Source organism: Sus scrofa, chromosome 13 (genome assembly GCF_000003025.6).
Source record: "Sus scrofa isolate TJ Tabasco breed Duroc chromosome 13, Sscrofa11.1, whole genome shotgun sequence".
NCBI classification, from domain to species: Eukaryota; Metazoa; Chordata; class Mammalia; order Artiodactyla; family Suidae; genus Sus; species Sus scrofa.
Genome location: NC_010455.5, coordinates 68,207,166 through 68,220,442, shown reverse-complemented (window position 1 = coordinate 68,220,442; position 13,277 = coordinate 68,207,166). Strand labels below are relative to the sequence as shown.

General features: G+C 49.0%; 1 protein-coding gene across 1 annotated transcript in view; it reads right to left on the bottom strand.

The window, feature by feature from the left end:
* Positions 1-13,277, bottom strand: part of SYN2 (synapsin II) — a 171,490-nt gene that overhangs the window by 1,062 nt on the left and 157,151 nt on the right. Inside the window, 2 exon segments of the mRNA XM_021069343.1 lie at positions 2,600-2,828; positions 6,810-6,870. Of these exon segments, the coding sequence (XP_020925002.1) occupies positions 2,600-2,828; positions 6,810-6,870 (290 nt within the window).

Here is a 13,277-nt window from a genome sequence, read left to right as displayed (position 1 = left end):
TTCACCTGCACTGCTGCTAAACAGGAAAGGATGGGGGCAGCACGGGAGAGAAGGAGACGGGAAAAGAGAGAAGAGGTGGAAGGAGAAAGGAAAGAAGAAGAAGGGGTGATCTCTTTTACTTAATGCTAATGGGTCCGCAGGCTAGACTTCAGAGCCTTAACCTGATCAGAACTTATCCAGGGATCTCAATCTTCCCCTCGGATGAAAGGTAGCAACCAGGGGCCTGTGGACTCTTGTACCTTCTTCCCCGTCAACTGTCCAGTAGTGGAGTCAGCATCAGAAGCCCTGGGTCAAAGTCTTGGTTCCACCCCTCACTCGCTCTTGATCTCAGGCAAGCCACATGCCTCTCTGGGACTTGGTTTCTTATTTGGTTTCTCTTTTCTAGGGCAGCTCGCGCAGCATATGGAGTTTCCCAGGGTAGGGGTCAAATCAGAGCTGTAGCCGCTGACCTATGCCAGAGCCACAGCAACGCAGGATCCGAGCCACATCTGAGACCTACACCACAGCTCACGGCAACGCCAGATCCTTAACCCACTGAGCGAGGCCAGGGACTGAACCCGCAACCTCATGGTTCCTAGTCGGATTCGTTAACCACTGCGCCACAACGGGAACTCCATTGTTTGGTTTCTTAACTGCACTATGTAGATGACTTTTATTCTCTGATTTCAAAAGAACTTTTTGACTTGGCACAAACTCCATTGCCTCCAGTTACCAGTCTTAGAAGGGACATAATCGCCCTGCAGCCTTGCTCAGAGGAACCTGACTGGAGGACTATGAGTTTCAGGCTATCCGGGAGGGGGGGAGCCACACTCAGGCCTATGCAAGCTTAGCAGACAAGTTTTCCCATGGAAAAAAAACCCACTGCACACACTTTAGGGACCAGTTTTTCCCTTGGGACACTCGTGACTGACAGAGAAAAAACCGTGAAGGCAGGAAGGTCGCGAGGAGGCCAGACGCAGCACTGCAGAAGAGGACACGTGGGCTGGCATCTCCATGGCTGTCTTCGCTCTTCCTCGTCTCTCTCCTGCTGGTCTCTGGCTCCAGCACTCCTCTCCCAGTGCCTCGGCGCTCTCAGCCCTCCCCTGCACTTGGGCACAGCCCCGGAAACTCCCTTCTACAGGAACCTGAGCTCGGCTCTCCTCCTGCAGTGACTGAACAGGTGCCCTGCCTTTCACTTGGCCTGGGATGAGCCTCGACATGCTGGCCCCTGGGAGCAGGGACTCATCTGCATGCACAGGCCGAGGGCACCAGGTATAAGCCTCCCACTTGTCGTCAGAGTCTGGCTCTACTCAACAGCTTCAGACCAGAGGCAGTGACAACCCAGAGATCTGCCCTCAGACTGGGGCCAGAGCTGGCTCAAGAGAAGGTAGGAGAGATGAAAAGTCATCATGCCTACAAGGACTGGGTGAGGTGAGGAGGGAGGCGAGGTGTGAAGCACGGCCCTGGCCAGGGCTGGGGAACAGGACTAGGGGATGGCCATCCCATCACGTAGGACTGGAAGACCCAGAGAAAGTAGTCATCTGGACTACCTGAGCCCTCCTCCTGGCTCTGCCACTAACCAGCAAAAGGACTTTAAAAGAGAGAATCAGACCTTTTTGAGCAGTGTTTTCTCATCTGTGCAGAGACTAGACGATCTGAGTGGCTCCCTTGAGCTCCAACGCCCCCTGTTCTCCCTCCCTGAAGAGTCTTATCTTTTTACTCTGAGATGCACTGGTGGGTGGCTTCCATTCCCCCGAGGCTGCGGCTGTCTGTGCTGACACTGATGACTGGGATCTGTGTCTGGGGACATCTCTGGTTCTGGGGGAGAGGGTGGAGCTGAGCACCTAGGGACTGCCCCTCCCAAGTGCAGCTATACTATTTTCTGGGGGCCCTCAGTTCTTTCCAGTTCCAGTTCCTTCCTCTGAAGCAGGATAGTGCAATGGGGTTTCTAGGGTTACTGCTGGAATGAGGGAGCCCCAAAGGATGGAGTTCCTCGGGGTCTCTATCTGGGCCTCTCCTCTGATGACCAACTGGGAACCAACCTCTTTCTGACAAAGCTGAAGGTAAAAAGTTGAAATGGATTTAACTACTTCCCCCTTTTCCTTTTGGGCAGCCTTGGTGATTGGCACACCCTAAACTGTGAGTCAGAGGCAGGAAAGAGAATTAAAAAAAAAAATTTTTTTTTTTTTTTTTTTTTTCAGAAAGAGAGAGACACATACATACATACATACATACATAGAGAAAAGGAATGGAAAAAACAGTGGGAGATAGGGTTTTTTAAAAAAAAACCCTCAAAACCCTAAGCTAGTATAAGAATGGGGGAGGGGGTAGTAACTGCCTCACTCCACTCCCCAGGAAGAAAGGGGGGGGTTTGAGCTTCTAGCCAGACCTCAGACTTTCACTTCCCTCTTTCCTACCCTCCCTAATCAAGCCGACCCTGCCCCCAACCAAAAAAAAAAAAAAAAAAAAAACACCAAAACACAAAACCCCCCAAAAACCCCCCAAAAATATCTGTAGGAGGAGGTCTGATTGAAGGTGCTTTCTAGCAGCTCTGGAGCCCAAGGCCTGAGAGGAGGGGCAGGAAGAGGGGAGGGGAAGGTGCTGCTGAGTTGTCTCTTACTTGAGCTGTGGGTGAGGCTGGGGCTTCTGTGGCTGGGCCTCTGCCAGGGAGCTGCTGCTGGAGGGTGCATCTCCGTGGGTGGTGGGGCCGCCCGGCCGCTGAGGAGCCGAGAAGGAGGAAGAAGAGGAGGAGGAAGAAGAGGAAGGTGGCAGTGATGGTCCAGGGGGGAGCCGGCGTGGAGGCAGCACCTTGCCTGGGGGTTGCACTCCTTGGGGTTGCCCAGGGCCCCCTAGGTTCAGTACAAGAAAAACTTCATAATTTAACCATATCAAAGGGTTTCCTAACTAGAACCTATGTCTCAAAGGGTGTGGTTACTTAATTAATCAAAGGATAAGCTCTATTACAAGAAGCTACCCGAGACTCTGACTGGCTCCAGCGCAAGTCCCAAGTTCCGGGTTACCCTCAGACATCGCCACTACGTGCCCCTCCTCAGACCCACAGCACCTCAGTCACAGCAGAAGTCAGGAGGACAGGAAGGAAACCACAGGGTGAGTGACCCCCTTCATAGGTGAGCTCTCCACAGAAGGCCCCCAGACCACAGGGACCCACCCCTCTTCCCCAGAGGCTCCCACACTAGGCTTCTAAGAACTAGGAGGTCTCAAGTTCTACACATCAGACAAAGTGCAGGTGGTGGGAAGAGCCCTGGATTGGCCTGAACTGGGGAGTCAGAAAACCCGAGACAGAGTCTATCAGTGACTCCTTGAGCAAGTCAGCAGACTTCTCTGGACCTTGGTGTTTCCAGCCATGGAACTGTCAAAAATTAACACCTCGTCTTAGTTATCTTTCAAGGTAGCAATGTTTCAAAGATGCAAATGGACCAAAAAAGTTCTTCAGTTAGTATTCTGTGCCTTACAATCATTGATGACCACTGACTTCCACAGTCTTTGTGGAGTTGGCCTTAGTCCGTCCCGCTCCACGCCTATGTGTCTGATTGCCAAGCCCCGCCGAAAGTCTTCCTTTTAGCATGAACTCATGCCCACAACTAGGACCTTTTGTGTGCAGGCACTCTTTTGCCTCTTAGCACCATCCTCTGCGACTCCAGTCCTTCCCAGGCGTGTGTGGTGAGATTCTCCCATCTTCCCCTGGAGATGCTGTGGGCACCATTTGGCAAAGAAGAGGCCCTCCAAATGACCAGGATCCCCCCACTCCCCACCTTCCAGCATGAGGCAGAAAACCATCTGGTGACCTGGAGAGAAAAAAAGGCCATCCCTTCCTTGGGGGCTGATGGGCAGTAAGGGTGGTACCAGATTGCTCAGATTTTGCTGACAGAGGTTCCTACACTCAGAGGTCAAAAGATGCCGTCATCAGCACATACTGACTAATGGACCTGATGCACAATTGGCCTGGAAGATCTCACTTCTCAGTCTCAATCCCAGAGTCCACATTCATGGGCCTTACAGAAACGCAGCAACAGCTAAGAGTTATATTGTAACTTAGTTTTCTAGAAACACCAGGATGCCTAAAACCTCCGGAGAGGCAGAACGGTATGTCTATACCATTGCATATCCATGACTGTAAGCCAGTTTCCCCTCTACATGGTGTGGGCTCCACTTTATCGTTAATGACCAATTAACACCAAGGTTAGTTACATACAAATAAGTAAATAAATAAATGGATTTTTGCAGGTTGAAGAAATTCTAAGTTCAAATCAGATAACTAGTGAGGATGATAGATTTAGCAGATTATTTCAGGTTAACCAGTTTGTGCCTCTTCCAAAGTTTGGCATCGTTGTATCAGCGTTTTCTTGTACTGCAGGCTGACAGCTCAGCCTCTTACACCAGAAACCTGAGTGCTTTTCCCACCTGTACAGAGATGCTTGAATAGCCAGAAACTTTACAACTTAACACTGAAGACAGATATAACTTTTCCTTTATTGCACATTAAGCTGTACAAGAGTCACAAAAGAGAGGTGCTTCAATCACTTCCAGAATTGGCTGGGGTTCTCCCAGCTGGATCGGTACAAAAAAAGGGGACAACATCAGAAAAGAAATGGGTACAAAACACCTGAACGGCAATCCTACACTGTGACACGGATGCCCCAGGCCTCAGAGTTGTCTTTAGCATGCTGCCTGAGGGCACATGACAGTCAGGGTACACTGGCTGCTCGAGCTTGGCAGTGCGAGGGAGCCCTAAGCTGATTCTCCCCCACCTGACAGAGCATGGCCGACACCACCCTGGAGCCTGACTGAATCAAATGGCAACTTTGTATTTGTGGCTCACAAATGTCACATGAAAAGCACCTGAATGTTCACACTGATAACATGCAGAGAAGCAACACCACCATCAGCTCACCACTTGGACAAAAATAAATTAAAAAAATAAAATGTATTCCTCCATTCTGCAAAATGTTACTCTATTCCTTTCTATCATTTCATCAGACTGGGAGGTATTTAAGGACCTGATTCTTATGCAACCCACCTGGAAGTGTGTAACTGCATATGTATGTATATATTTACAACAGATCGACTACTGTCATCATCTAAGGGAGGAATCACAGACAAGAACATTCACACTCAGTGCATTTCCCTGTAGCTCAGAATTTGCCAGCAATCAAAAGAGGAACCAGGACACATGTCCCTTGACACAGAAATCATGTTACACACCACCAATACCAGTTATTCCTCAATCCTGGTGATCCAGAAAGGTGACATGTCAGTACAAAAGTGAGAGGGAAGGTAAAAGGAGAGTGAGAAGCACTTCTTCTAAAAGGCAAACGGTTGGCCTGAACCCCCACAGACCGTGGTGCTAGAGGAGGCCACGTGGTGCCTGTTCCCGGCCTGGCAGGGAGATGGCAAGACGAGGCACTGACCCGGCCTGATTTAAGTAACTGCCTCGTCCCTGCCCAGAAGCAGCAGGACGAAGGAAAGAGGACAAATGCGTGAGCCACAGCTATGGAGCTGTGGCCCCAAACAAACACAAGCTAAAATCTGAGACAGTCCTTCTAAGGAAGGACTCAGGAAAGATAAAGCTCTTCATTCTCTGGACTCTGGAGGGCTCTTGGAACAGCTGAAAAGTAAAGCAGCCGGAGGACCTCAGAGTTCTGGAGGCAGTGCACCCACTGGAGGGTGTTGACTCACAAGTTGTGACACCTCAGGAGAGGCCCGGAGCAAGGGGTGGAATCCTCCCCAGACTTTCACCAGCTCCCTGCATTCTATATGTCCCAAAGTGTTCAAGAATCATCTCTGACAAGCTTTGGGGAATACGAAGCAGCCTCAATTCCACAAGCGCACATAAGGCCAATTCAGAAGTAGCAACAAAGTAGAAACAACTTAGGGGGACTGAGATCCACACACAGAAAATACTCACAAGTCCACTTTGATATTGCACATCAGCGGCCCCTTTTTTTTTTTTTTTTTTTGTCTAATCTCATAGCTAATTAGTTAATAATAAAGGGTAAACTGGGATGTCAGATACAGAACACATTCCTGGAAATAGCTTGTTCTTTGTATTTCACATCATCACTAGAAACACAAGAGCTCTACAGGCACAGCCAGCCTAGTCACATAAACTCAAATGCACCAAATTTTAGCAAATGGATTAAAAGGCAGGTGCCTCCAGATTCAACGGACAAAGCTATGGAAATTAGACCTTGAGAATCTCTTAAACTTCTACCTATTTACCCTAGTCATGCAGAAAGGAAGCAAAAAGCACACAGTTCATTGAAGATCCCAAGCACACGGATGGAGGTCAGCGGGGGTTGGCGGGTGGAGGGTGGTTCATCTGAGTCTGGGGGGAGGAGAGGAGCTGGGATTTACTCTTGCAGTCTTTGTTTCTCCCCTGTCCACCCCCAGTCCTATGTCACTCCACATTACGTAATATTTTAAAAAATACTATCAAACCACCCAGAGGATAGTCACACTGAACTTGGGAGAGGCACGATTCTTTTGTACACTGTTGACAAACAGCCCTGGAATCACAAGTTATACAGAGAAACAAAAGTGAGATTACAAGCACAAACAGGAACAGGTAAACAACCAGACAGAGGCGCCGACACTGCACAGGAAGCACACAGTCCAGTCAGCACTGAAAAAACGCAGAACCGGCACCGATGGGAGGGTCTGGGCTCCCCTCCCCACTTTCCTTTCTTCCCTTGTTTGTTTTTGGCTTAAAATTTCTGTTTTGAAAATGAACTACCAATCACTTTAAGAAGCTTGGACTTGTTTTGGCCCTACTGCAATGCCATTACAGTCGAGAATATACTGTAAACAACCTTGCGGGGCTGGCCGCTGAGGTGGGGTCTTGCTCGAGTCCGGATCCTTAAGTGTTCCACTCTGGAAGACAAAAATGCAGAAGAGATAAAAACAGAACTCCAAGCAGATTCCAAAGAGAAATGTGTGGCTCTGTAGCATGGCTGCAGTGGGATCTGGTGGGATCCAGTGGGATCTGGCCCAGGAGCTTCTGCTGTCCCAGAAACGCCTCAAGGGGATTCACAGCCTCTGGGGTGTTGCTGAGGCCCCACGTGTAGGCAGTCTGGGGCTTAGAACCACTCTGACAGGCAGTGTTGGAGACGTCCCAGCCCCCTTTTCATTTCACTCTTTCTGGAAGCTTTGAGTCTTCTAATAGCACCTGGTTTCTTCTCCAGGGGCTGCTATCCAGCTCCCATGGATACTCACAGGCCCAGCTTCCTGAAGGAAGGATCAACACCCAACTCCAGAGAGCGGCAGGAGAGGCAGGGGGCCGGACCAGGTAACTAGCCTAGACCTGGCTCACTTCCCCTGTGGAGGCAGCTCCTGGTGGGATCAGCTCTGGGGCTGACTCAGGGGTCAGATCCGAGCTTTGGGGCTGGGCTGGAACTCCCACAGGGAGGGACTTGAAGGAGGGGACAGTCTTTTGTTTCCCAGAACCCTCCTTACCCAGAGGGAAGGAGTAAGACAGTTAATGTTTGTGAAAGTGCTCAAGGCCAAGCTGTTTTTCCCTCTCAAACAGCATAATTGCGTTTTACCCAACAACATGGCTCCACTCCCAGGCCTCCTCTCCTCCCAGCTGTGATTCTGATTATGCCCTGACAGGATCAAAGATGCCTGTGACTTCACTCTGTCTAACATTTGTACTCAAGGCAGTGAGTATGTGGAGCTTAAAGCTGGCACAGGGCTTGAAAAGCTCTGTAAAGCCCGAGGGCTGCCAAGTGGTGTCAAAGAGGGAGCTTCCGAGGCAAGGCTGCGAGGTGGTTGTGTGTCTTCAGCCTTCTCCCACTTCCTCTTTCAGCCTCTCCCACTTTTCCTCCTTGTGACAGGCCCCCCAGCCCTACTCCCACATCCAAACCGTTCCCTGCTCCCATGCGCCCCGACCTGGCCTTCTGTCTCCCTTCCTGCCTCTTCAGGCCCATTTTCAGCTCCACTACTGGGAGAGCAAAAGTGCTCACCTTTCTAGTATCATGGTCTTTTAATAACAGCATTGCCTAAAACATTCTACCAAGAGGAGTTCAGACTGTAGGAGGCAGGGGGCCTTTGAAATGTCCTCAGTGCCACCTCATCAGAGGGTGCCCGTTCTATCGCAATCCTGACCCTCTCTCACAGATCACAGCAAGAACACCCACACTTCCTTTCCTCTTCTTCTGAGGACTTTTGGAGAATCCAAGATGTGGATCTGAGCCCTGGCACTGAAACACCCACACCCGATAAGCCAGCTGGAGCCCACACTGTCTAGTCAGCCATCAAGGCCCACCAGTTTTTCCGTCTTGGCATCTAAGATGCACCACTTCCTCTTGACCAACTCTGGTCAGGCCTATACCATTTCTTATTTAGACTATTAGACTAGTTTCCCAATTCTCTGGTGTATTCTCTCTCCAGTTGATCTTCTGGACACCTCCTATCCTCTGAAACTCCTTCTCTTATTGTATCACTTTATTGCTCTAAATAATTCCTAGCTAACACAGTGGACCACTGTATGCAGTATTTCCCTTAAACCTCACAACAGTTCTATGAGGTAGATACTATTATCAATGTCCCTAAGTTTTAGATAAGGACACTGAGGCCCAACAGGTCATTTGCCCAGAGATGGCCAATGCAGCTGGCATGTGAGCCCTGGCAGTCCAACGTTCTCTTCCCATTGCTTACAAGATGACATCTACATTCTTCAGGCTGACAGCAGAAACTTGTTCCAGCATGGACAGACTGGCCCTTCTAGCCTCTTGCCTTCATGTTCTAAACAAATCTGCTCCTTCCAGGCCTGACCCTTCACTGGTATTCTCTAGTCTAGGCCACTCCAATGTTTATGCTAGTTCTCCAGAAATACCTTTTTCTCCTTGTCTACCAATCCACTCCAACATATCCTGGAAGTTAAGTCAAATTCTACCCCTTCCATGAAATCTCTCCTCGTACTGTGCCTTTCGACTGTCATCTCCTCCCTGAAATCCGATGGTAGCACTTACTAGACTTGTACGTCTGAAGGGGGCATTTGCAGTGCTGTCTTGTTATCTTGAAGACTGGGATGATGTGCCTAAGGAGACTGCCAGGTCCTAAAGGACATGGACTATGTGTCTTCATCTTCTCATGAATTCCCTAACCAGTGCCCATTTTTTTCAAAGAGAAATTTGGATATATGGCCCAATATGGGAACTTTTTATGAAAAAGGTAAGAGTTGGAGTTCCCGTCGTGGCGCAGTGGTTAATGAATCCGACTAGGAACCATGAGGTTGTGGGTTCGGTCCCTGCCCTTGCTCAGTGGGTTGACAATCCGGCGTTGCCGTGAGCTGTGGTGTAGGTCGCAGATGCGGCTCGGATCCAGCATTGCTGTGGCTCTGGTGTAGGCTGGTGGCTGCAGCTCCAATTCGACCCCTAGCCTGGGAACCTCCATATGCCACGGGAGCGGCCCAAGCTAATAGCAGAAAGACAAAATAAAATAAAATAAAATAAAATAAAATAAAATAAAATAAAAAGGTAAGAGTTAAAATTGGGAATGTTTTGGAAAATTTAAGACTATCATCATTTTACCAATGTCATCAAGCACCGGACTGAGCATATAAGAGGTCCTTTATAAATACTTATTAGATAAATGACCATATAACAACAATGAAAACCAAAACAGAGTAGAGTATAAATCTTTTAAGAGAAGAATGTTAAACCATAAATGTTAAACTACATTGTATTTGGTGTCAACTCTGGTGAGCATCTCTGAAAATCCTTGGGTTAGAGAATTAAACATGAGGCCTGCTACAAGTGCCTATATATTAGGCACAGAAGGTAAAGTCAAAATAAGCCTCAAAGAAGCAGAAATTGTTTCCATCAAGACTGCAGAACCCAGCCAAGTTAGGGACACTTCAGGCCTAAGGGTCCTTCCCGTTGTGAGTTCTTTCTCTTGGCCCAGCTGCCAATTGGAAGAGAAGTCTGTAGGGTACAGTGTTTGGGTAATGGGCACAGAGGATACCAGGGCTGCCTTTTTACCTGAGCAGGGCATCAACCCCACCCCCAAACAAACACATGCACACTGATATTGGGGCTCCAACTGAAAGTTTTTAAGATTAGGCAGCAGAGGGGCTGAGGAATTTGAGCTTTGGGGTTAAATCTAAATCTCCCACTTACTAGCTTTGTGACCTTGGGCAAGTTACTTTTCCTCCTGCACCTGCCTTTCCTCAAAAGGTTTCTGTGATATAAAGTGAGATTATCAGAGTTCCCATCATGGCTCAGCGGTAATGAATCCACCTAGGATCCATGAGGATGTGGGTTCAATCCCTGGCCTTGCTCAGTGGGTTAAGGATCCAGTGTTGCCATGAGCTCTGGTGTAGGTCGCAGACGCAGCTCGGATCTGGTGTTGCTGTGGCTGTGGCTGGCGGCTATAGCTCCAATTGGACCCCCAGCCAGGGAGCTTCCATATGCCACGGGTGTGGCCCTGAAAAGCAATAAAATAAAATAAAGTAAAATAAAATAAAAGTGAGATTATCTATCGAGATATCTATAAGCACCTGTCCCAAGTAGGTGCTACATAAGATACAACAGGAGATGGTAATGGTGACACTGATAAGCCTTTTCCTCTGAAGCTTTATTGTTTTTTAGGTCTCATTCCCGTGATGGATCACCTCCTTCAGTGTGCTCCTATTCCTGGGCTTCAGGGAACTTCATTCAGCTGTGATGGTACAGCCTCCTCTGGGCTCCCTGACAAGCCAGCAGTGTCATGCCACTGCCTGAGAGGGACACTCAGATGAATGATAGGAAAATCATACAGTTTGTGGAGCCACTAGACTGGCTCCCTCCCCCAGGACCTCACCTTGTACCACTGACAGCTGTCTATGACTCGCCTCAGTCACTGATCAAGAACAACTTAAGATGTTCTCCCCCCAGAGAAGACATATTTTCAGAGACAATTATGGAGCCAAGACAGCACCAGGGCAGAACCAGGGCCAAGAGGGAAAAGCTCCTAAAGGTAGGCTTTCACTTACAGGAAGCACTTCCTGTAGTAAAAGGAGTGGAAGAGGCTGTCTTAGGAGGTGGGTGTGTTCAGGCAGAGGCCAGAGAATTACCTGATAAAGACACTGTAGAGACTATACCTTTATTAAATATGAGACAGATTAGATGAACATATGGTTTCTTCCAACTTTGAAAGCTTATGATTCCAGGAAAAACTCCAAAAATCCCACAGATTAAGTTCTGATGGTAAAACTCACAGCATGAGCTGAGAGGGGTAACCATACCATGAAGCCTCGCCCTGGCTTCCCTTAGCCTCGGAAATAAATAAATGAGACACCCAAGGATGAACTACGTCCCAGAGCTCCCTTCCAAAGCTTTAAGGAACGAGCTTCCAGAAGCTGTCCTCCAGGCTGGAGCCTGGGAATGCGCCTTGGCCACCCTTGTCTGGCGCCTAGGGAGCTTCTCCTGTCCCCGGCTCCACTCTTCACTGAAGTTGTGGACGGAAGATCTCCCAGGGGTTATGGGAGGCGGGAGGAGAGTCCCCCAGGACTGTCCCTTGCCAGGCTGAGACTCTCTGGTCCCGCCTACAAGCCTTCCGTCTGCTGGGGCTGAGGGCCTATTCCCTGTGGGGTTTGGCTACCATGGAATCTGTCTCCAGTCACCAAGAGCCGCCTGGGATGCTGAATTCCACAGAAGTCTGGCCACTCTGGCGTCACTGCCAAAGTCTGGCCTGTAGCCAGCCCACAGCAGGAACTCAGGGCCAGACTGAGCTGCAGCATTTCCCTCAGGAAGCTGGGTTGACTCAAACAGGTAAGAATGTGAGGTCCAATGCTTGTGCCCAGCTGCACACAAAAAAGAGGAATGAATGGGCTTACAAAAGCATAAGGAAAAACCCGCAAACAATCCTGGGCTTCGGGAAAGACAAGCTCAGTGTTAGTTTGTAATGCTGCCGCCAAAAATGTGATGCAGCTGGTGGTGCATCAGTGTCCCAATAGGGGGAGGTCACAGGTCCATTGCTCTTTGGCTGATAAGCCTCATGAGACAGCAATGAGACAGAACACCGGTTCTGGGCACTTTTTTTTTTTTTCTTTTAGGGCCACACCCTTGGCATATGGAGGTTCCCAGGCTAGGAGTCAAATCAGAGCTGTAGCTGCCGGCCTACACCACAGCCATAGCAATGCCAGATCTGCAGCAACATTGGATCCTCAACCCACTGAGCGAGGCCAGGGATCAAGCCTGTGTCCTCATGGACCCTAGTCAGCTTTGTTTCTGCTGTGCCATGACGGGAACTCCTCAGGCACTTCTTTTAAGGTGGACACCAGTGGAATAAAATAGGTACATGGAGCAGATAGGATGGTGAGAAATATGAAATGACATCTTTCCTCATGTGACTTTGGGCAACTAACTTAATCTCTGAGTCTCAGTTTCTCAAAAAGGGCTATCTAAGAATTAAATGAGGTAACTGTGGAAGTCCCCAGGACTGAGTAGAAGATCATTAGTCAAATGTAAATTTGATCAAGGTCAAGGGCTGGCATGGGTAATAGTGAACCTCCTGGCATTAGTGTTTAAGCAGGGCCTGGACATGCAGTTGATGCCATGCAGGGGCTCATGCAGTTGAAGGCAGGTGACTTCTAAGGCTCTTCTGGCTCTGGGCTTCCATTAAGTCCTTCATGCTCTTTTTGGTCCTATATGTGACTGAGGTAGGAGACAAGATTCCCTTAGCTGGAGTCTTGAGCCCACCAAGAATCCAGGGGTATCAGGCCCGAGCAGAGGTATCCTGCAGGTGCAGGCTTTAAGGCGCTTGCAAGGAGAGTGTACTGCTGCTCCCCATCCAAGCAGACCGGACTTGGGTCCCGCATTCTGAGACCATGGGCGTTAGTGACCAGGGAAGCCAGGGAAGGGAGAGCAGGAGAGAGTTAGTGAAGCTACCCATGCCTCCAGGTTGGGAGGTTCAGGATGGGCTTAAAGGAGGGGGAGAGGGAGTGTTTCCTCCACACAGGGTCACAAGGGCTGGCTCTCTCCATTCTTACCATCCTTACACTCTGATGAAGCATCAAAAGGGCACAGTGCAGGGTACTGTAGAGCATTCCTGGAACTGGGGACCAAAAGATCTAGCTCTCCTAGAAGCTGTGGGACCCTGGACAAATTATTTGCATTCTCTTTGATGATATGTAAAACAGAGATAGAAACACCAGCTCAAACCATCTCAGGTTGTGAGGCTCAAATAATCACTGTGCTTTGTAAACCAGGCATCATTACTTTTATTTAAATAATAATAAATACCAATCCAAAGGAATTAAGCTTTAATGTTAGGATTTTGTGCATCAATGGAGAAGA